Source organism: Plecotus auritus (genome assembly GCF_963455305.1).
Source record: "Plecotus auritus genome assembly, chromosome: 7".
NCBI lineage: Eukaryota > Metazoa > Chordata > Mammalia > Chiroptera > Vespertilionidae > Plecotus > Plecotus auritus.
The window spans coordinates 10,111,901-10,134,966 of NC_137774.1; the positions used below are offsets into that span (position 1 = coordinate 10,111,901).

General features: G+C 56.2%; 1 protein-coding gene across 4 annotated transcripts; it reads right to left on the reverse strand.

Annotated features, from left to right (window-relative positions):
- Positions 1-42: 42 nt before the first annotated feature.
- Positions 43-22,368, reverse strand: MLLT6 (MLLT6, PHD finger containing). 4 transcript variants are annotated; one of them, XM_080679795.1, is made up of 20 exons: positions 22,134-22,368; positions 20,863-20,942; positions 20,338-20,392; positions 19,993-20,102; positions 19,029-19,132; positions 18,681-18,774; positions 16,062-16,229; positions 15,287-15,385; positions 12,633-12,852; positions 11,358-11,972; positions 10,724-10,905; positions 10,386-10,494; positions 9,157-9,223; positions 8,811-8,956; positions 8,115-8,312; positions 7,925-8,013; positions 6,223-6,572; positions 5,737-5,827; positions 4,462-4,821; positions 43-3,848 (listed from the first exon to the last, which is right to left on the reverse strand). In XM_080679795.1, exons 1-20 carry the CDS (start codon positions 22,240-22,242, stop codon positions 3,807-3,809), a joined length of 3,288 nt encoding a protein of 1,095 aa, XP_080535921.1. In that variant the 5' UTR covers positions 22,243-22,368; the 3' UTR covers positions 43-3,806. The 4 variants fall into 4 exon arrangements, with proteins under 4 accessions (XP_080535921.1, XP_080535922.1, XP_080535920.1 ...); XM_080679796.1 differs by having other exon boundaries at positions 12,714-12,852; positions 16,062-16,232; XM_080679794.1 differs by having other exon boundaries at positions 16,062-16,232.
- Positions 22,369-23,066: the final 698 nt, after the last annotated feature.

A 23,066-nucleotide genomic window follows, 5' to 3' on the forward strand; every position in this document is an offset into this window, starting at 1 on the left:
GCCACCTCCCTTTCCCTTCAATAAAGCCAGACAAAGCAGGGTCTCTTTGGAGTTTTTTTTTTTTTGTAAAACATTCTTTTATTAAAAGAACAAGTGCTGTTTACGAACTGCCCTTCGTACAAATAACATCCGTTATACAAAGATACAAGATCCGGGTTATGCACAATTCCAGGCTTGGAGGTGGCGGGTGTTGGGAGGGGGGGCATTGCCTTTTGGGGTAAGAATATAAAGGAGGTTTTAGAAAGAATGAAAAAGGAGCCCTGGGTATGCAAACCATGGCTTCCCCTTCCTGCTCCCCTAGGAAGGGTCTGCTACATTGAGACAGGCTGGGATGGAATGGGGGTGGGGTAGGTCAAGGTTTAGGTCTCGGGTCCTGCCACCTAAGTCCCACATTGGGCTGGAGGAAGCAAGCAAAGGGCAATGAAGGCACCCCTCAGTCCCCAACTTCTCAGTAGATCAAGTCAGAGTGGTCAGGAGCTAGACACTTATAATCCCGTGGATGTAACTGTAGGGAGTCAGGGTGCTGGGTCCCAGCTTCCCAAATGGAGTGACTTAAATCCCACCAGACACCTCTCCCCAGGAAAGTAAGCTGGGATAAAGGAGAATGGGAGTAAGGTGCCTACCCCTAACTCTGGCCTACCGCACACCAAGGAAGATGCTGGAAGCTGGCAGGAAGAGGCTGTGCCTTTGAAAACGTGTCTGCATTTCTAGCTTGGGAAAGAGAAGTGTGGAGAAGATCACCCTTCCTCAGAGCTGGCCCCTCACGTGTCTGGGCTCTTCCTAGGAGTACTGCCCAGGAACTCAGCACAGGAATGGCTGGGGCGCTCTCATCAGCCTCAAGGTAAGGGCACCTGGAGGGAGCAGTAGACCCATGAACCTGAGGGGAAAAACTCGCACACAGGAAGACCTTTTAAAAAGCAACCTTTAAAGTGTCATTGTCTGTGGAGAGGATCCATCAGCTCTGAGCTAGGACAGTCAGTGCTACATAGATTACCCCCCTTTCATCCCCCCCCACCCCCACCAGCACAGCCCTGCACTCACACCGTACATCACATACACAAGGACAGCCAGGAAGCCACATGGAGGTGGTGCAGTGGAGGGGGAGATGGGAGGACCAGGAGGCCAGTGTCCTGAGGGCTGGTCCTGGCTCTGCCAGAGCCCCTGCCCCTCCTGGGCTTGGAGGTATCACCTTTGAAGTGAGGATCTGGCTCAAATGACCCCTAAAGACAGGTCCCTTCCAGTTCTGACACTCATGCACCAGTTGTGACCCCAAGGCCAGACAGTGGCTCTGCATGCACACCCCACTCACATCTTCACGCTGAGGGTGATGACACACGAAGCTCCTGCATGCATTTTCAAACTCCACTTCCGCCCTGCAAACCACATCCTTCCCCTCCCCTAGACAGAGTGCTCTACAAATCTGCATCTCTTCCCACTCCCCATCCAAATTCCCTGGAAAAAGGACCGAGTCTGGGAGAGGAGCGTTAGGTCAGTATAACCATGCCCCCACATTGGGACCCTGCTCCTTCCTGACGATCTCTAGACCTTTCTTATGATAAAGGTCCCTAAATGATGAAAATGTACTACCTCTCTCCTGCCCCTTCCCATCCCCCATCGGGAGACAGCACCAATCCATACCCAGCCCAGGTTCCATCTTCACATCTAACCTGACTACCTGCTGCTGCACCCGCCTGGGAAGAGCTGGAAAACACAGACTCCCGGGTGCCAGGAGGGAGGAGGCGGCCGTGGTTCCAGTGCACTAAATCATGTGGACCTCTCCCCCACAGCAGCCTTGGGTGGATTTATTCCCTCGCCATCCAGAACAGAAGTTGACTTCAGCTCTTAGTGGGCTGGCCTTGGGTGAGGGCGTGGGTGTGAATGAACAACTCCTCTAAGAATCTCTGAAAGTTGTTTTTCTTTTCAGTGATTTGGGGGCAGGGAGTTAGACAGCTTAATAGATGAAGATTAATACGATGCTGAATTCTACCATTTCTTTCTAACTGATATTTAGCATTAATAAAAAGTGAGTATTTCTGAGGTCATCACAACTGCCACCCCTCCCCCCAAGCCCTTGCAAGGGCCTAAGAAATTGCCTTGGACGGATTCCCACCCACCCCCTCCATTATCAGCTCCCTAACATATGACAAAGTCTTATCAACAGTAATATTATTATTTTCAGTATCAGAAAAAAACCAGTTGAGCAGCACAGGCAAAAATATATCTGCACTACGTTTCTGTCATTGCCAAAAATATACACATCTTCTTTTCTTTATTAAAAAAAAAAAACCACCAACAACAAAAACCCAAACAGGAAAACACACACACACACACGCGCACGCACACACACACACACATCCCCACATGCAAAGAGACTGACAAGACATGAGCATCAGGGAAAGCTGGACATGCCTTCTCCTGGCTCCAACCCCAGTGCAACTGAAACAGACACAGGCTTCAACCTCGCCCCTCTCCTGGCTGTCCCACTGGCTCCTAGGCCTTTGCCACCAAAGGCTCTGGGCAGGTGGGGACTCTATAAGGTGAGAATCTAAGCATTGCCCACTATACCCCGAGGGGAAATAGCTGGTGGGTGAAGGGACAGTTGTTAGGTCAGCTTAAGCGTAAGTCTCCCCTGGTTGGTGGAGGTGGCGGTATGGTGCAGGAAGTAGGCTGGCTAATTCTGGGAGGGAGATCTTCACAAAAGGAAGTGGCACTTGACCCTCCCTTGCTCTGTCCCCCAATCCCTGGGGCTCCCCTTGTGCCAAGGAAGCAGGACCAACTATCGGTGGAGGGAGGGGAGCTTTGAGAGGGCACTAAGACCAGGAGGGGTCTGGGGAAGGGAAGGCAGGATTTACCCTGATTCAAAGCCCTCAGCCCCCCGTTACTCTCCAATATTGGAGTACTGTTCTGATTTTTGATAACCATTCATGCCCCAGAAAGGGACCAAAGTTGGTGAGGGTGCAAACAAGAGCTGGGAGACCCCCTTCTGAGCACTGCTCCTATCCCTGTCCTTGGCTGCCCCAGGTAGAGGGAGACAGACGTACACACGTGTACACACACACACACACACACACACACACACACACACGCAGCTAACTCCATCTCCCCACCCTCGGCACTCCTAAATCCAATATCCAATAGTGCAAAAAGGGGCAGGGCAGCCCCCCCCCCCCCCACAACCCATCATTGGGCTTCTTCCAGAGGTGGGGAGGCCTGGGCTGAGTTTGAGGCCATCCTGCCCCTTCCTCAGCCTCCTCGTCTGTGGGCTTTTACAAGCTCAGCTTGTGACCCTTGTTGGGGGGCAGGGGAAGAAGACTGGTGAGAAACAGCCTAAGGGATCCCTCCTGCCATCTGCCCAAGTCGGGCAGAAACTGCAGGTACAGTAGGGCCACCCCTTCTTCCTTAACAGGTTTCTGTGCAGGGGCAGGCCCAGGACCTGTCCCATACAAGTGCTGATCCATTTTATGTGGTGGGTCCAACCAACCCCCCACTTATGCCATGGCCCACTTTGCTCCCTGGAGGACCTCAACTCATTTGCTGAGCAGGGGCTCCTAGGTCAGCGTGGAGCCCGTCCTCCCTCTGAGCTCCTCACAAAGGGTCTCTGCAGAGGGGAAAGGGGCCAGAGAGAAGGAGCTCCCCTCTCGGTCTCAGTCCTCAGCACCAGGCGCACCCCACACTCCCCAGGTCTCAGCGCGTGCTCTGGGCTGGGACTCTCCAGGATCTGGGCGCAGGTGCCTGCTCCAGGCTAGGACCCCCTCAAGCCAGGATTGCCCCCTCCACTTTGGGGGTCAGGAGGGGTGTGGATGGATTTAGCCTTTTTCCTGGTTGGCTGAGGCTCCTTTGTCAGCGGTCTGGAAAGAGAGGAAGGGAGGCTGGGGGTTTGGGAGGTGTCTGGTCCTAACACCCAGCTGAGAACAGCTCTTTGGGTTAAGCAAGCTTTTGAAAGGGGCAGTGAGGGAGCCCAGCTCAAGTTCCTGACCTAGGCTCTGATGGGTATACATCAAAGTCAACAACATGTTATGTGTGCGTGTGTGTGTGTGGGGGGGGGGAGGGGAGTGTGCTCTGCACAGGGTGCCTGGCTAAGCGGGCATGCTCCAGCCAAAGCCAGCACCCTGTGCTGTCTTTATGCCCTCACAATGGCATAAAGTGGGCATTTCCAGAAAGACCCACCCAGAGCATCATCTCTTTCTACTCGGAGAGGAAATGCCTTTCCTAATTGGTCTTCCCAGAGGAATGCTGTTTCCTAATTGGTCCTTTCACTGTTAGTGCATGCTCAGAGTGCATCTTTCTTGGATCTGCAGGAGGGAACCCATGTGCCTGCAGAGGCCCTGGGGTCTGGAGCAGGGTGCTTTGCTGACCAAGGGGTCACTTCCTCCTCCTTCTTAGGATGCATCTGATGATGTACCTTCTGATGCTGCCTATCCCGGAGCAGGAAGACAGGACAGCCCCAGACCCCTTACTCACCCCTCCTTTGGGGCCACTGCCACTGCTGTCCGCCCCCGACAGGCTGAGGAAGGGGTTGGTCTGAGCAGTCAGGACTGGAGGGCCGCCTGCTGCTGCTACTGCTGCTGCGGCAGCAGCTGCTGCGGCCATGAGACTTGTGTTGTTGCTGAGGGAGGGAGCCACCAGGGCTCCGGCGGGCAGCAGGGGTGGGGCAGATGCCGTGGGCAGCAGGCCAGGAGTGCCTGCAGACAGCAGGGGGGCAGAGCTTCCTGCCAGCAGGCTGGCCATGGGCAGCTGAGAGCCCCCGGCTATCTGCAGCCGCTGCAGCTCCCGCTTCTGCTGGATCTGCTGGATCATCTGGTAGACTACGGTCTGGTGTTCCTGCAAGTAGGCCAGACTCTCATTGGCCAGTGGTTCCCAAGGCCAGCTTGCCCCGCTTGGCCCACGCCCCATCCCATCACAGTGGAGGCAGGAGATGGTCAAGGTTCTCTTGTCTCTAACTCCCCACTCTGGGCCTCAGTCTCCCCATGTGGACAAGAAAGTGGTTGCACACCATCCGTGTTTGTCAAGTGGGGCAACACTGGCCGAGCACAGGGTGTTTAACATCCCTGGCCCCGCTCCACTCAAGTCAGTTCCTCAGTCACTATGACAACAACAAATGCTCCCAGGGGTGCTAAGACCCCAACTTGAGAAACATTAAACTAGGTCAATAGTGTTCAACTCCCCCTCTTTTTTGTTTGCTTTTTTAAATTTAAGATTTTTTAAAAAAATTTTTTTTCTTTGAGAACGCAAAGCATTTTCGAGTATTCTGAAAACCAAAACAATATATCATGGTTTACCTTAGGAAATTTTGCTCCTACCCATTCCCATCTGGCCCTTAGAGATAACCAGTTAAATTGGTTTCTTGTGTCTCTTTCTAATGTTTCTTTATGTGAAAATGACTATTGTTTATATAGTTCCAGCTCCCTCCTTTTTGAAAGGCACAACTCCTTTTCTCCAAAGGAAATCTTAGCAGAGCCCAACATACAAGGCAGACCCAAAAGGGGCTGCTCTGGTTGAGGGGTGCCACCTGCTCAGCCACCTCTCCACACACACTCTGAGTTGCCCCCCGGAAGATCCTTGGGGCTGGGATTGGAAATGCTCAGTAACTGAGGACTTGCCACCCTCTAGACCTGCTCTCACAGAGGATGCTCCAGTCCCACAGCCCAGCCTGGAGCTGTTCTCCCTCCCCAGACCCTCTGCCATGGGCCCTTCTAGCAGAGCGGGGCGCAATGGCCTGGGAAAGGAGCGCATTACCGGGGTCAGCTGTGGGGAGGCCAGGAGCTGCTGGAGCTGCTGGAGCTGCTGCTCTTGCTGTTGCAGGAGGTGTCTCTGCTGCTCCGTTAGGCTGAGGCAGGGGGACAAAACACAGACCATGGGAAGGGACAGGGAAACACCCCCTCCCACGAGTTCCCAGACTCCCTCAGACCCAGGTGGAGAGAGGCAGGGATGTGCGACATGAGACTAGAGAGAGACAGACTGAGCTCAGAGAGTACAGCGGGAGATAAGTTAGATGGAACTTCCCCAGAAGGGAAACCTAGATTGGGGTACAGCTTTGTCCTAGAGAGTTGCCATCCAAAGGGCACTCACAACTAACATCTAGGGAGTACCTGGGGCCAAGAGGGGACTGGATTCTATACGATTGGAGGACATTTTCCCCTTTGGGGGACTGTGGGTGTTTGGGGGGAATCCCTCCCACAGCCAGCCTCCCCGTTCCCTTCCCCAGGCTAAGCTTTCCCTCACCTGTTGAGACAACCTGGCAGCTGCAGCGTGGGGGCCCCACCAGCCTGGCTCAAGCCTGCAGGGTTGGGGGCAGCAGCCCCATTCAACCCCCCCAGGAGCCCATTGAGGGGCAGGGCCCCGCTGCCCGCCAGCCCCCCCAACAGCCCCTCAGCCATGGGCATAGCCCCCAGCCCCGCTGCCCCAGGTGCTCGGCCCAGCCCATTCTGTGGCTGGGTTGGGAGTGGGGCAGGGGCTCCTGGCAGGGCCAGGGGCAGAGTAGCAGGGCTCTGCTGGAGCAGGGGCAGCGGTGGGGGCGTGCTGTGGAAGGACAGCGACGAGCTGCTGCGGCTTGGGCAGCCTGAGTGTGGGTCCTGGGGAGGGAGGGGGAAGGGAGGGGTCAGAGGGGCAGGGAGCCAGCATGACATTTCTGGCCCCCAGCCCAGCACCCACCAACATTCTGATAGAGCACAGCCACCCCCACCTCACCCCCAGGCAGAGCCACCCAGGAGCAAGAAGCAAGGCTCAGGGGTTAAGGCTAAGAATCCTAAATGTCTTCACAAATCATGTTTACAGACCACTGCCTGGGGTCCAGCACCCACCGTCCTTGTTTAATACTAAACATCAATGATGGTCGTGAGAATCTAGTAAGCCGGACTCGGGGTTCAGTGCTTGACCTGCACTCTCATTCTTCCCATTGTCTAGTCTTAGACAGACTAAGTAACTTTGTAGACAGCTAGAGTGACAGGCTCAGGTTCAAACCCTATGTCCACAATTCAATGGCTTGGGTGGCTTCTCTGCCTCGGTTTACTCATTCATAACACGGGGGTAACATAGTACCTATTCCATGAGTACCTATCCCACAGTGAAGACTAAACAAACCGATGCTTTAAAAATCTCAGCACAGCCCTAACCGGTTTGGCTCAGTGGATAGAGCGTCAGCCTGGGGACTGAAGGGTCCCGGGTTCGATTCCGGTCAAGGGCATGTACCCTGGTTGCGGGCACATCCCCAGTAGGGGAGTGTGCAGGAGGCAGCTGATCGATGTTTCTCTCTCATCGATGTTTCTAGCTCTCTATCCTTCTCCCTTCCTCTCTGTAAAATATCAATAAAATATATTTTAAAAAAAATCTCAGCACAGGACATGACAAAGGGCAAATGTGCAGTTAATATTAGTTATTATGATGATTATTACTGCCCAAGTCACACAGTTAGTAAGTGGCAGAGAAAACAAGAAACTAGCTTGCTTGATTTCAAAAATAACCACAACATAACAATAGTCACTGCTTCCCCAACCACCGCCAATTACACAGGAATTCTTTGTGTGAGGCACTGTGATGAACCCGTCACAGACACTCTCACAGAGGCCTTCCCTACCCCCCTTATATCTACAGAAGAATCCTAAGCCCCATTCTTCCTCACAGCCCTCAAATTATTTCCATTTTAGCATTTCCCCCCGGCTTGTAATTATTGACTGTTTTCTCGGATTTAGCCTATCTTCAGGAGCAGGACTGCATCCATGTTGCTTACTAATAGCTTTGCCAGTGCCTGGCATTAAGTAGAAACCTCATAATTATTACTTATCTAATGAAGGAATGAAAGGATCAAACTCATTGCTCTGCCAATCACTCCATTGTCCAACCTCCAATAGCTACAAGGTGGAGGTGGGACCAAGAGGCCCTTGCGCCTCCCCTCTCCCGCCCTTCCCCAGGGTCCACGGGTGCTCACCTCCGAAGACGTGGACAGCGAGTTGTCCAGGCCGAGACTGTTCTTCCCGGGAGGGCTCTTGCTGGTGCTCAAGGAATCGCTGCTGCCGGCTGAGGGAGGGGGATCAGGGAAGGCAGTCAGGCCTGAAGTCGGAGCTAGTTCCTACCGCCCGGCATAGGCCCCCACTCCCGGGCTGGGTGAGCTCCCTTACCTTGGGGAGGCAGGCCATAGGGCCCAGGGACAGGGCCATTGGCGGCGGGCAGGACGGCAGGCAGAGCGGGGAAGGGCACAGAGAGCTGCACGTTGAGAATCTGCAGCCGCTCCTTCTTGGCCGTCAGGCTCAGGATCTGCTCCTGAAGCCGCTGGTTTTCCTTCTGCAGCGCGTGCAGCGCCTTCAGCATCTCCACAACTGCAGAGAAAGGACCAGGCGCCTGAAGGAGGCGGGGCGAGGGCTGGGGGCGGGGCCAGAGGATCGAGGGAGGGGCAGGGAGGGCGGGGCCTGGCGGAGGAAATCGGAATAGGACCTAGAAAAGAAGGCGTGGGCTAGAAAGGGGGTCAGGTGAGCTCGGAGAGGCGGGGCCTGGGGAAACAACAGGTGTGCGGACCACAGGCGGGGCCTGGGGCTCGGTTTGAGGCCACGTGATTGGGAGGCCAGGGGCGGGCGCAAATTCGGGGGTAATAAGGTATGGGCTAGGAGTCCGGGAGGGCCAAGGGCAGGGTGCAGAGGCTGCGGCGCCAGGTACAGGGCCTAGAAGGGACTAAAGGTGAGGCCAAGGTTGGCAAGAGTTAGGGCTGGGATGGGGTCTAGGGGAAGAACCTTAAGAGACGTTTGTGAACTTCAGGGAGAGGGGTGACCGAGTCTGGGGATCCTGGGGCAGGTCTCCCAGCCCTGAGCCCCCCTCCTCACTGTTGACGCCGGCCTCGCCGTCGCCTTGCTTTTCCAGCAGCTGTTCCATGTTAGTCGTTCCAGGGGCTGCTGGGTCTAACTGGCCGCCCCCACAGGGTGCGGACGCTGTCTGGTCGAAGAGTGCGGGGAGGCTGCTGATGGGGGACCTGGAATCAGAAGGGAACACCGGGCTCAGGCTTACCTCCCACTCCTGTCTCCCACTCTTCTCCCCTCCCCTCCTCAGGGGTTCCAGTCATCCGCGTCAGAACCCCACCCTCTTCTGATGCCCGCTTCTCCGCCCCTCCTCCCAGAGTGTCCCTCCAGCCCCCTCCCTGCCCCTCCCCCAAGCCGCCGCCCCCTCCCTCACATGGAAGACAGACTCTCCTGAGGGGAGGTCCCCCGACACCGGAAGCTGCAGTCCTCCAGGTCTGGCTCTTGGAAGGAGAAGGGAGACAGGGATCAGCGGGGAAAGGATGCCAGTCGGCCGCTCGGTCCCCGCCGGGTAGTGGGTATGGGATCTGGAACCTTACATCAGACCCCTGCCCCCAGGATCTCCCAATCCCAGTTCTAGCTCCTAAGGCGCTGGGAGCCTTGGCATGGAAACTCGGCCCCTTGGGAGGTAAAGCCATGGATCTGGTCTCTTCCCTTCTCTAAGCAGCAAGACTCCCTCTGCCTGGCTATTTTCACACCTCCCAATTTCTTTCCTGGAAGCTTAATGCTATAGAAATTTTGGGTCTAGACAGCCCTGGGTCAAACTTGGATTTGATACTTGCTCTGTGAACTTGGGCTGGCAACTAACCTCTGAAGTGATTGTTATGAGACTTAAAAATAAGGCAAATAAATGTGAAGAGTTAAGCTGCATGCAGGAAGCCCTTAGTAATTGTAGCTATTATGTTTTGTATGACTTTTTCTATGCATAAACTCACAAATTAGATGGCAAAACCCTTGTTTGGGACACAGGATTCCTATTTGGGTTGCGGGGGAGGGGTGTGTCACCCTACTGTGTCAGGCCTTTAATTCTGGATTCGGTCTCTTTAAGAAGGCCTACCTGAACTGGTGGCGGGGTGGTAGGCCCCGCCCCCTGGCTGGCCAGGTGGTGTGTCTGCACCAATCAGCTTTATGGGGCTAAGTTGACTCTCAAGGGAGAGGGTGGGGCGCTTATGACCCGCCCCTTTAACTCCTATACACCGGGAGAGCAGGTTGCCCAACTGGTTGCGATCGCTGTAACCGCTGATCCCAAAGACTCACTATGGGGCCAGCTGGGAGCTATACTTCGGCGGTAAGAGAACTGGGGTCAGAGTCAGGAGACCCGAATTTCCCTACTTCAACTGCCTTGAGCATTAATCTCTCTGCGTTTCTCCCGTGAGTTGGAGCAGTAATTCTTTCCTGTCCTGTCCCAACCCCTCAGCAGGTTTTAACCTGAAAGTGTACCCTGGTTTGTTGTGTGTGAAAACTTTTTTTTTGCAGGGTGGGCAATGGCCAGAGGGAAGGGGCAGCCAGAAAGCCCTCCCATCTTTTTTTGGGGGGAAGACATGCAGGTGATGGGTGCCCCTGACCTTTGGGAAGAAAGGGGAATGGGGTCAGAGACTCACATACCTGTGTGGCTGCTCTCAGCTTGGGTAAGGAGGGGGTTAACGACACCCATGGGGGTTCCAAAGATGTGGGTAGAAGGGAGGCTAAAGGTAGAGCCAGCCAGAGAAAACACCTGAGGGAAAGGAGGCAGAGTCCAGCCTGGTGGTTATTCTCAGATCTAGGGCACAACTGTGCTTACTGGGTGGGGGGCACCAGGTGTGCTGGAGAGGAGAGGGGGCCAGAGACAGGGAGAAGTTCTGGGGATCAAGCCCAATATCTCAAGTTCCCATGGAGGGCTGGGGTCTTTAGCAACCTGTCCCCCACCTGCCCAGGGATGGAGGAGCCCAGGAGTAAGTCCTCACCTGAGTGGTGGAGATAGAAGCAGAAGAGGAGGGGAGGGTGCTGGTGAATGGGGAGCGATTGAGGCGGGGCAAGGCAGAGGTCCCAGGGGGCCCCAGCAGGCTGGAAGAGAGGGGGGTGCTGCAGACAGCCCGCAACATTCCACCACCGTGGGAGATGGGGTCCTTATTACTGGTGTAGATGCCTACAGGCACAAGGACACAGAGGGAAGCAGATAGTCACCAAGCCCCCCAGGCAGGTGGCCGGGGAAGCCCCTCCCCCAGGAGAACGTTCCCTGCTTCTGGCACCAGTCTAACCTCCTCCTTGCACAGATGTCACTTTTTGCCTGGGTGGTAGCTGCTTGACATGACTACTTACTGGACTGCCCTGCCCGGGCCTGGGGAATTCCCAGCTATTCTAATATCCCAACCAAAACTGTTTATGTCCTACTGACAATCTAACCCAATCTCTCCTGCTACAACCATGCAGAAGATGGGTATAGAGGAGTGTCTTAGAGGTGACTGTCACTTCCATCCTTTCTCTCTGTCCTTTGGTGTAGTTTCTATCACATTCCCTTCTAACTACATGCTTATCCCTCTGTTCCATCACTAGACTGGCTGGGCCCTCTGATGCCCACCATCCCAAAGGGTCACTAACCTGCCCCTAGCAGGGGGGACTCCAGGCTCAGGCTGGGCAGGCTTCCGGAAGGCCCAAAGGTGCGGGATGCCAGACCACCCAGGCCGGAGCTGACCAGGGAACCTCCTGAGAAGGGTGAGGCAGCAGTGGCGGTAAAGCCAGCCAGTTGGGCACCAGGCAGGGAGGGCGCAGCTGGGGCCCCAACACCCTCCTCATTCCGGCTGCCCTTGGGACGGCCTGGCCCATGCCGGCTCCTCTTGCTGGCTTTGTGCTTCTTCTCCTTCACGCCTGCCTCAGGGGTCTCTTCAGTGGGCGCAGGGGCAGCGCTCAGTGTGGGCATCCGCTTGTGGGTGCCTGCTGAGGTCCCAGACCCTGAGAGGTGAGGAGACTTATAGTCTCCAGGGGATGGGGCCCGGGCCCGGCCTGAGCTGGAGGTGGTGGTGGAGAAGCGCATGATGGGCCCAAAGCTAGAGAAGACCACCTTCTGCTCAAAGAGGTCAGTCTTGGGTGGCTCAGGAGCCGAGGGAGAGGGGGGAGCTGAAGGGGTGGAGGCTGCAGGCTTGGAGTACTTGTCTTCCTCTGGCTGCTCCAGCTTGGGGAAGGCAGAGAAGTCAGGGGAGCTCTGGAGGGACGAAACTGCACAGAAGGAAAACAGAATTACAGCTGCATCCCAGATCCCTCCCTCCCACTCCCAATATGCACTGGTGGGAGAGCTGTGGTCAGGGGATGGGGAAGCCTGGTGTCCTGTCCCAGCTCTGCCACTATCTCTGTGTCCAGGATGAGTGGCCTCCCTCCCCCACTCACAATGAAGTGGGAGGAGAGGAGAGTTCCATCTCAAAAGGGAAGGGTTGAGGGAAGGATTTGGAGAAGTATAATTTGGTGGGGAATCCCCCATCTTTAACCTGAACCAATTTAAGAAGCAAATGAGAGCCCTAGCCAGTTTGGGTCAGTGGACAGAGTGTCAGAGTATGGACTGAAGGGTCCAGGTTCGATTCCGAGCACGTGCCTCAGTTGCAGGCTTGATCCCCAGCGCCGGTGGTGGTGGGGTCCATGTGGGAGGCAACTGATCCATGTGTCTCTCTCACATTGATGTTTCTCTCTCTCTGTCTCTCCCCCTCCCTTCCACTCTCTCTAAAAATCAGTGGAAAAATGTCCTCGGGTGAGGATTAAAAAAACACACACACAACAAAAAATGAGATGCAAACTAATGTTGCAGAGGCCTTTGCTAGAAAAGCTCAGGGCCAAAGGCTGTCCCATTCCCAGCCTCCTCCAGGAGGCTCACCTGCCCACACTCACCTGCAGGCTGGAAGGGCCCCCCAGAGGAGGAAGAAGAGGAGGAGGAAGAGGAGGAGGAGGCGGAGGTGAAACTGCTCACACCTTTCCCACTGCTCAGCTTCTTCCCCTTGTGACTCAGGCTATGGCTGGAAGACTTTTTCCCCTTTGAGTCCCTGTTGCTCTCAGAGGTCTCCTGAGTGCTGGCCTCATGGTGGGAGGAGGAGGAAGCTGAGGAGGAGGCCTAAAGAAGGGAGGAGAGAGGAAGGCTTGAGACCAACTGCCTGGGCCTGGGTTTACCCTGACTTGGGAGTGGAGCAGGAGCATGCAGGACCTGGGCTTTCCTGGGAGAGTCCAGAATTAGCTTCAAGAAGGATTCCAGGTAGAGAGATGGTGCTAGGAGTCCCTAGACCAGGAAGATGGGGAAGCAGCTGTGGAACTTCTGGGTGTGAGGAGAGCTGAGCATTCTGAACCCAAGGAGCTGTCTGTCCTTCACCTCAGTTAGGAGATGAAAACAGTCTCGGAGTCTGTACTAATATACTCACTCGTTCATTCATTCATTCATTGAAGAAATACTTGCTGGACTTGTGTTGGGAAGCGGTGAGGGCCTGGCCGCATGTGTGGGCCCTCCAGTCGCCACCATTCCCTCCTTGCTCTCCCCAAGCTGCAGCCACCTGGCTGACACCCTATTCCCTGGTCACTCTGTGCCTTTCCTAGACAACCTGAGCTTGCAGTGCCGAGCCCTCTGTTACTCTTCTTGGAAAACTTCTCCTCCTTCAAAATCCAGCTTGGAAGTCCACTCTTCCATGAAGCCACCCTGTACTCCTGGGGTGGAATAAGCCACGCTGTCCTCTTATTTCCAGGGCACCGTGTACCCACATCAGCCATGTCAACAGTTGCTACCCTATACTGAAATATACTGTCCCCATTCCTGGGGCCCCCCGTAACCTCTCTGAGGGTGGCAGGGCAGGGGTTGGAGGAGGATGGACTCTGCATTTACTGCCATGTTTATGTTGCATGGTCTCTCCACTTCGCTGAGCTTCAGTGTCCTTAGGCGGCTAATTATGCCTGTTTGGGGAGTTATGAGGAACATAATGCCAGATACAAACTGCAGGGTCAATAATGATGATTCTGATGGCTGTGGCTGCTAGTAATATACTGCAGAGACTGACTGTGGTGGTTAAGAGTATAGGCCCTCAAGTCAGACTGCATGCGTTCATATCTTGACTCCACCACTACCTAGCTGTGCACTCTGAGACAAGTTAATTAATCTCTGTACCTCAAGTTTCTTCATTTATTAAATGGGGTTAATAAAATTGGACTATTTTGAGGATTGAACAAGCTAATCCCAGTACACCCTGTAGATCCCCGTTCTAGAAGAGAGGCTGGCATGTGGTGGCTGAGTCAGAGCATCGTATTACTGCCAGGGATGGTGCTTTTCCTCCTGGTGGAGACCAGGTATTTGCAAACCTCTGCTAAACCAACAAATGCCAGAGGGAGGATGGATGGGGGAATGAGAGCCACCCTGTGCTGCCCTCCCTGGGGGGAGCCCTGGTCTCCTCTTCTTCTTTGTTCTTTTCAACAGCTGGAGTTCTGAAGGGAGCCAGATGTGGTTCTGAGAGCAAGGGAGGAGAGGGGATGGGGGGAGGGGCAGCAGCAATGCTGGGGCGGGTGGAGGGGATGAGCAGAGTGCTCCAACATGTCCAAGGGAATACCCAGCCACTGGGGGTTACTCCCAGATCTCTGCCCTCTCTTTCTACCTGTCTGCAGGCCCCAGGGAAAGGGCAGGGCACAGGGCAGAGATGACAAGCTTTTCCAGGTGAGTCGTGGAAAGCAGGGCAGGGAGAGGGTTACTGGGGTAGTTGCCACAGCAACATCCCCCTAGAAACCTGATACCTGAGCCTCCTGCAAACAAGATGCCCAGAGCTCTGCCAGCCTCCACGGGCAGAGGGAGTGAATGGAGCCACACTGGCCAAGGGAGGGAGCAGTTCTCCAGGCCCTTTCACCTTCCCGGGGGAGGGCAGGCTGGCAGGAGGGGCAGAGAGGGCTGCTCTGGCTTGGATTAGGGGCGCCCTGGCCTCGGGGAAGGGCCTGCTAGTTGCTTATCCTGATGTTGCCCATTTCTGGAGACAGGCCTGACATACCATGCCCCTCCTGGGACGGTGGGATGAGGGGGGTGGGGTTTCGGGGTGTTGTCAGGGCCCTGTCACGGGCCACACTTTCAGTCCCTCCAGCGTGCACAGAGTGGGATTTTGGTTAGGTCACAGGCTGGGGGCGGGGGGGGGGGTCTTCCTGACAGGGAGAAGAGGTGCAAAGGGGAGGGGTGGTGAGAGAGATGGGGTCCTCTCTATCTCTGGAGAACAGGCTCCAGAGCTTGGAGAATTAGAGAACTGAGTGTGTCTCCACAGACAAGAGCCCGGTGCTGAGGCTCCGTGTCTGGACAGAGGCAGATGTGAACATCTGGCAGCCAGCAGGTAGGGTGGTACTCCCCACCCACCTCTACCTTCCTGATGGTAAATGATTGGTGGGGCTGAGGAGTAGAGGGGGTTGAGGTGGGGAGCAGAGGCACATTAACCTGAAGCTGTGGGGGTGCCCCGGTCCCTGGCTCACCCTGACCCCTCACACCCTGCCTCCCTCCCGCTGCCGTGGCCATCCCTCTGGGGTGTGGGCAGCAGTACCTTGTCAGCAGTGGGGACCACGGGTGGGGTGAGGATGCTGGAGGGTGAGTCAGGCCGCTTCTTGTGCTTCTGTTTAAGGCGTTCCTTGTCCTTTCGACTCTGGGGAAGGATAGGTGAGCCGATATTGGTGTTGGGGGGCATTTGGGGTGAAGATGACATGTGCATGTGGACAGTGGACCCCTCTCAGGGATGGGTTTTGTGGATGTCACCTCCCCCTCTGGTGGGACTGGGGGACTTTGGCTGGACAGGAGTGGCTCAGGCAGGGTCCTCTGAGTGCCAACAGCCCCTCGTCCATTCTGCCTGCTAAAAATAGCCTGTCCCATTATCACGCCAGTGACACAGAGCACCACACACGTGAGCACGCACCTGCAAGGGTGTCCACCAGGGACACGGAGCTGTGCAGAGGGATGGGAGCCAGGCACACTGTGACATGAGGCACAAGGGGACGCAGGCATGTACACTTACACACTGGGCTGACACAGGCTAGACCGTGGAGATGTGTGCAGGGCCATGTATTGGGGGCTGTCGGGACACTATTGTGTCATGGGGAGGACACTGGAAGAACCACACAAACACGAGAGCCCCAGGGAAGCCAGGCCCTCACCTCACCCTCTGTGATCCTCACGTGTCACTTCCGCAGCCCCCTCCCTGCCCTCAGTGGCCTCAGAGGAGGGAAGGGGCAGGCTCCTTGGCCGTGGGGCACCCTGTGGTGGCTTCTTGAAAGAGCTATGAGTCTGTGAATGTGGCAGGACAGGTAGAGGGAGAAGACTTTTACCTTCTTCTGTGCCCTTTCATGGTGGGAAGGGTGCTTCTCCTGCTGGGTGGATGGTGAGGCTGACCGGCTTCTCCGGCCAGCGATGAAGCCACTGCCACCTCCCCCTGTGCCGCTGCCTCCTCCTGCTGCCGCTGCTCCTCCGCCTCCCCCACCGGTGTGCCGGGAAGTCTTCTGGGGAGAGAATTGAGAGGAGTTGCCAAACTCTCCTCTCATTAGCTTAGAAGAAGGTTCCTGAAGGTCAAGTGACCCTGGGGGCCACTTCCCCTGGCCCGCCTCTCCCTAGGAGGACCTTGTGTTCTCAAGGATGCTCTGCTCAACGAAGGGCCCTCCTTAGAGCTTCCCCAGCGTGTCCAGTGCTCAGATCTGACAACTGAGGTCCACAAGAGGCCAGGCTACAGCAAGGCATGCTGGAGGCAGGACTGGGGCTCAGGTCCTTGCTCTCCACCCACCTCTTCCCACAGTGTCCTCTTGGCCCAGCTCAGGCAGCCTGAGCCAAGGCCCACCTCTGCCTCCTCTCCTGGGGGAGAGGATGTATGGAGGACTCTTGTGGGAACCCCTGCTCCTCTACACTCCACGCCCCATCCTTCCCTCCAGACACTTCACCCGGGCCATCAGCTCTTCTCCCATGTTCCTAGCCCCGCCCCCTCCACCAAACACAGTGGTTCCTTCCGTCCCAGAACTGCTGCCCTGAAGAAGGGGGAAGTCAGCATCCACAGCAAAAGCCCAAATGACCCTCATGCTGCCTCTCCCCCAGCCAGGGCCTGCTCCTTCCTTCCTTCGCTGCTAATAGACGCCCCAGGCCCAGTGTAATGGCTTCCGTGTCCCTGACTTGCAGCTGCTCCCTCTGAGGTCACCCACTGCCTACCAATTGCCAAACCCAAGGACTCATTTCAGACCTTGTCTGACCCAATCGCTCCCCTGGGCACTGATCTTACTACCATGCCAAGCTCTTAAGACTCTCCCATTCATGGTTCCCTTCACACCTTGACCCTCCCTACCCTGATAGGCACCTGGGGATTCCAGCCCCCCAGCCTTATACCCCTGGGATTGGCACTACCACCCTGCCCAGGGTGTCTGACAGCCACCAAGCCTCCACATTCCCACTTGGCACCTCCTAGAAACCAACCCGATTTCCCTCCCTCGTCCTAAGTCATCATCAAACCCTGAAACCAAGGTGACCATGTAACTTAGGAACCAAATCAGGACAAGGTTGAAATTTAAAGTGGGGACTATTAATGATTACACCAGGGCAAAAGGCACAAACCGGGACTGCCTGGGGTAGACCAGGGCGGATGCTAACCCTATACAAGCCTGTTCATAACATCCCCAGGTGCGCAAGCCCATCCACCCAGCATTGAGAGCCTGGATCTTATCTGCCACCCTCAACTCCTCCTCAGCTGCTCCCACACGTAGGCAAGTCTACCTAGAAATGTTCTAGAATCCAGCCTCATCCCTCCATCCCCCGCCTTGTGCAGCTGTCTCCTACCCCTTTGGATCCAGCTTCCCCGTGCCTGCCAGGGTAATCTTCCCTAAAAAACAAATCTGATCATGTTACCCTCCCCTTACAAGCAGCCTTACAAGCCTGTGTCCCGGGGGTGAGGTCCAAGCTGCAATTCTAGTCTAGCCACAGCCTACCTCTCCAGGACACCCACAGCTTCTGTTTCCAACAAACAAGAGACAGTACCTCTTCTCTAGCCTCTCCGTGGCTCCCTGAAGCCTGGGGCAGAGGGAAGCCCAGCTCTGGCCCTGCCTGAGCTTTCTTTTTTTTTTTTTTTTTGCCCCTGCTTTGTCCCCACCAAACACCCTGTTCTGCTGCTCAGAAAATTCTTTCTCCTCTTAGGACTTGACCCATGCCAGTCCCGTTGCTTAAGGTTCCTTTCTTTCTGAGGAGTTTTCAAATCAGACTGTCCGTTTGAACCCCAGACATGCTGTAAGATAAGTTACATAACCTCAGTGGGTCTTAGTTTACTCATCTGTAAAATGGGAAAATACAGTACATCTAGTTCTTAGGGTCGTTGGAAGGATCACACAAAATAATACATGTGAAGAACTTAGTACAGCCAAAACCGGTTTGGCTCAGTGGATAGAGCGTCGGCCTGCGGACTGAAGGGTCCCAGGTTCGATTCTGGTCAAGGGCATGTACCTTGGTTGCGGGCACATCCCCAGTAGGAGGTGTGTAGGAGGCAGCTGATCGATGTTTCTCTCTCATCAATGTTTCTAACTCTCTCTCCCTCTCCCTTCCTCTCTGTAAAAAAATCAATAAAATATATTAAAAAAAAAAAAAAGAACTTAGTACAGAGGCCGGGGCACAGTAAGCCCCCACCCTCACATGTCGGCTCTTGTTCCCACCTCCATTAGTTTCTGTGCTGCCTCTTCTTCGAAGCCTCTCAGACTAACAGGAGAGCTCTGTCTTCTGGGCGGACTGCTAGGTTTAACTCTGATTCACACCCCTCAGGCTCTACTTCAATTTACTCTTCATTCAATGAAGAGTTCCTCAAGGGCAGGGACGGGTTCCTTCCATCTCCGTCTTCACAGCGGCAGGCACCAGCCTGGCCCAGAGCCCAGACCCTCTAAACCGTGGCTGACTGACCCACTCACACCCTGGCAGACGAGACTCACCATCTTGCTGAAGTGGTATTTGCAGTAGCCGCAGTACTTGACATTGTCAACCTCCAGCACCTCTTCCTCACACAGCAGGCCTGCCATTTGGGCACTAACCAAGAGAGGTCAGCCTGAGAAGGGTGTGGTCACAGACCAGACCAGCCTCTGCCCTTCTACCCTCATGGACCCCCACGGAGGCAAAGCCAAGGCCATCCAAGGGAAGCACTGTCATGATCACCAAAGACAGCAGCTAGGATCAGCCCACTGGGTGGCCATCTATGGCAAACCTCGGAGGGGATTGCTACAGCTGGCCGGGGATCCCAGAGAACCCCGGAATGGGAGGCGAGAGGCAGGTAGGGGTCTCACCAGGTGACATGGAAAGCTTGTCGACATCCATGGCGGTTACAGGTCATGCAGGCTCCTGAGGCTGCCTTGCTCTCGCGGCCCTGCTCCTCGCAGATGTAACAGGTCTGCAGGACACAGCGCACTCGTCCCCTCCTCCCTTCCCCCTAAGGGACCCCCCTCAATTCCATCCTTCCCCCATTATCCTAGGTTAGTGCTATCCAGTAGAACTTTCTGTGTGGATGGAAATGTTCCATGCTGCACTGTCCAATACAGTAGCCATGAACCACATGGGCACCTGAAATGTGGCCGAGGACCTGAACTTTAAATAGGACTTAATTGTAATTTGCACAGCCCTGTGGCTGACGGCTACTATAGTGGAGAGCACAGTCCTTGGGGACTGCGTCTGCCTTGCTCACTGGTGAGCTTATTCTCACCTCTGACTTGAACCTGGACCCCACCCCCTACCCCCTTCGCAAGGCTGACTCCTTCTCATCCTCCTGCTCTTAGCCTAACTGTCTCTTTCCTTTACCACTTTAAAGAAAGCCCCCGCCCCCCGCCCCACGAAGTATTCTTTATTTCAGCACCTTGTTTTCTTCACAGCACTTATCACAAACTGCATTTACGTTATTTGCCTGTTTATTGATATTTACAGTCTTCCCACACAAGAGTGTGAGTTTCCTGAAAGTGTCTGTTGGGGTAAGGGAGCACCTCTGTTTTGATCAGTACTGAACACTGCGTGCCTAGTGGTACCTTGCCCCGGGTTTGACACACAGTCGGCACTCAGTGACTGCTTGCTAAGGTCTACCCTCTGACAGTGCTTGAATTCCAGTGTATGAGCATGTCTGTCAGTGAAAGGTGCCTACTCACTTCCTGAGTTTCCTGAAAGTGTCTGTTGGACAGAATCAAATTACACTGGATGAAGAGAGAGGTGGAGGGACCCAGGTAGGGAGGGGACGAGCAGGAGGGCATGGCAGGGGCCGCTGACCTTGTTGAAGCGATCATGAGGCACATACTGCAGCACGATGGGCTCCATGGTGAGCACGTTGGCGAACTGCACCTCAGGGATGTAGAGGGCACACACCACGTGGGCCCAACCTGGGGCAGTGTGGGGCAGGCCTCAGGCAAGTCCGAGACCGGGACCCCTCACAGCCCCACACTGCAGGCAGTCCCCTCCTCCATGGCCTTCCCATCAGATTCCAGTGCCAGCCAGGAAAGGGAAATCAAGCACCCCCCCGTACACAGACACACACACCCCTGCCTTCCCAGACCCTTGCTCAGGGGGCCTTGCTGACCCCAGCAGATGAGCCCTGGAGCTCAGGACCCCCCTCACCTCCATTGTCAGTCCTCTTCAATGCCCCGTCTTTGTGTGGGCACAGCTCACACCTCTGCCAATGCAAGGAGGCACAGGGATTGAGGAGGGCCTTTCCAAAAGGGGTGGGGACCTGCTGATATGCCTCCAGGTGCAGAGGGCCCCGGGAGGAAATGATACCCTGTCCATGGGGGAATGAGTTGGGGTCTAGAGGAAACAGGATTGGCCACGAGCTGGTAACTGTTGAAGGTGGGTGATGGGAACATAAGGTTCCTTAGACTATTCCCTCTACTTTGGTATAGGTTGGAAACTTTCCATAATAAGAAGTTCAAACAAACAAGCAAACAAAAATAAAAGGCCCCTTGCCTGAGGTGGGGCAGAGTGAGTAATGAGCTGAGGGCGAGATGGGGTAGGCGATAGGTGTGCAGGAAACAGGAAGTCCGGTGTGACAGTCCCACCCCAGTCTCATGCTCGGAGTTCCCTAGCCTAATCAGGGGAGATCTTCAGGTGTATGGGTGGGAGGGGGGAGGGGAGTCTCAAACTCACCACCCTGGCTGCTCGCTCCTGAGATTCACATTTCCGGCAGAACCAGGGTCCTGTGGGCACCTGGACGATGCCATAGCAAGCTGGGGGTGGGGGAGGAGAGTCATGGAGCAAATTTGTCAGCAGTGGCTTTTCCCAGAGTAACGGGGGTGGGGGGTGACTCTAAAGGACTACAGCCAGTTCCAGTAGGGGGGGCTGCTCCTCTGTCTGGGGGTCACTAACTAGCCAGCAGGACCACAAAGAATGCCCAACAGCGCACAGGACAGCCTTCAACCACAGAACCTAGCACTTCAAGTAGGGGCAGGAAGTCTGAGTCCTTGACCTTAAACTCTAGTCTAGAAGACCCTCCTTTCTAGACCTGTTTCCCAGTTTCTGCTGGAGATCATCGGGAATAGAGAAAACTAGAGGGACAACATTACCATAGGCGAACACGTTTGTGTTGTTATGGGGGGGGGGTGTCTTAAAGGGCCAGTAAAGGAAGAGGCGAAAAGTTGGGGGTCCAGGGACCTCATCTTCTGCCTCTAAATATAATAGGGCAGGTCAAAAGTCAAGGCTGAGGGTAGGTGCAGTACAGGTAACCTATAGGAGAGTGGCGGGAAGAGCCGACAGCGACAGCCTTAAGGGCTGTCCCAGGAAGGAGGGGGGCCGCCGCTGTGCCAGACAGGCGGGAGATGCCAGCCTGCGCCCTCGGCAAGATTCCTCAAGGAGTTAACTCCCGAACCATGTGCTGCTGGGGGAAACTCCAAACCTCCCTCTTCTCGATTCCGGCCCCTTGCACAACCTCTCTCATTTCCGAAGCTCTTCACGGGAGGATTTTGGGAGTCCCTTCTCCCCTGGGACCCTTCTCCTCCCTTCCCAATACGCTCCTCCCAGTATCCGGAAGCGGGAGGGGGGATGACTCCCCCTTGACCTCTCCCTCCGGGAGCCGGGACCAAAATAACCCGGCAGGAGGGGACACCTCGTAGGTAAACATTCCCGCAACAGCCCGGACACCGGCGGTTCCGGGCGCTGAGAGTGTACTCACTGCCCCCGACTGTCTCCAAACTCCCTCAACTTGGGGTGGGGGGCGCGGGACTGGAACAATAGGCTAGAAAACAATGCCTGACCCGGTCCTCCAGGACAGGGCGGGGGGAGCCCCCCGACGCCTCCCTTCCCTTCAGGTGGGGTGGGGGAGGGGCGCCCGAGCCCCGGGAGGTCTCCGGAGGGCGCGGCCGAGGGCGCCCTGCGCGCGCCGCCCCCGGGGTCCCGCCGCCCCCCGCGGGCCACCCCTGTACCTTGGTGGACAGCCACGCTGCACGCGTGCCCATCACAGTAGACCAGCGGGTTCTCGGCCCAGCCCCTCTCGTCCGAACATACGCAGCAGCCTCCTACCATCTCCTTCATACTCCCATGAGCTCCCTTCGGGGCTGGGGCGGGGGGCCGGCCGGCGGGGGTCGGGGGTCAGGGGGGGAGGGAGGGAGCGGGGGGCCGCGCGCCTCCTCGCTCCCTCCTCCTCCTCCGCCGCCGCCGCCGCCGCTTCTTTTCTTTGCCTCCTCTTTCCTCCTCCTCGGCGTCCTCCTCCTCCTCCTCCTCCTCCTCGCTCGCTCGGTCTGGCCGCCCCCCCCGCCGTGCTCTCGCCCTCATGCCCCGACGGGCCCCCCCGCCCCCCAACAATGAGAGTCGCGCGCCGGTTAGCCCCCTCCGCGCCGCGCGCCCAGCTACCAGAGCCGCCCAGCCGCGGAGCAGCCCGGGCCCGGCGGGGGAGGCGCCGAGTGGCACATCGCGGACGCCCGCCCCGCGCCGCCCGCTCACGCGCCGCCCTCCCGGCCCCCCTGCCCGGCCGCGGCAGCCATGGCCGCGCGTCTCCGCCTGCTCGCTCCCGGCCCGCCCGCCGCTCGTCGCCCGCCGCCGGGTAAAGTCTTAGGTTCAGGGAACAAAGCCTGGCTTGGTAGGGAGCTTTTCGCTCGCTTGCTCCACGCTCATCTTCCCTCTTTCTTTTCCTTCCTGTAGTTCTCACTTGGCGCTCCTGAACCCTCCCTTTGCCTGTCTTTCGGTCTCGGCTCCGTGTCCGATTCTCCAGACTCCCCCGCCCAGCTCTTCGTGTCTGCGGCTGTTCTTCAACCCCAAGGACATTGGGAGTGGAGAGCAGGGGAAGGGGCGCCAGGAGGAGCAGGAGCGACCTGAGCCGCTCGCCCCTCCGGATTTGGGGCTCTTCGGATGGCAGCTCG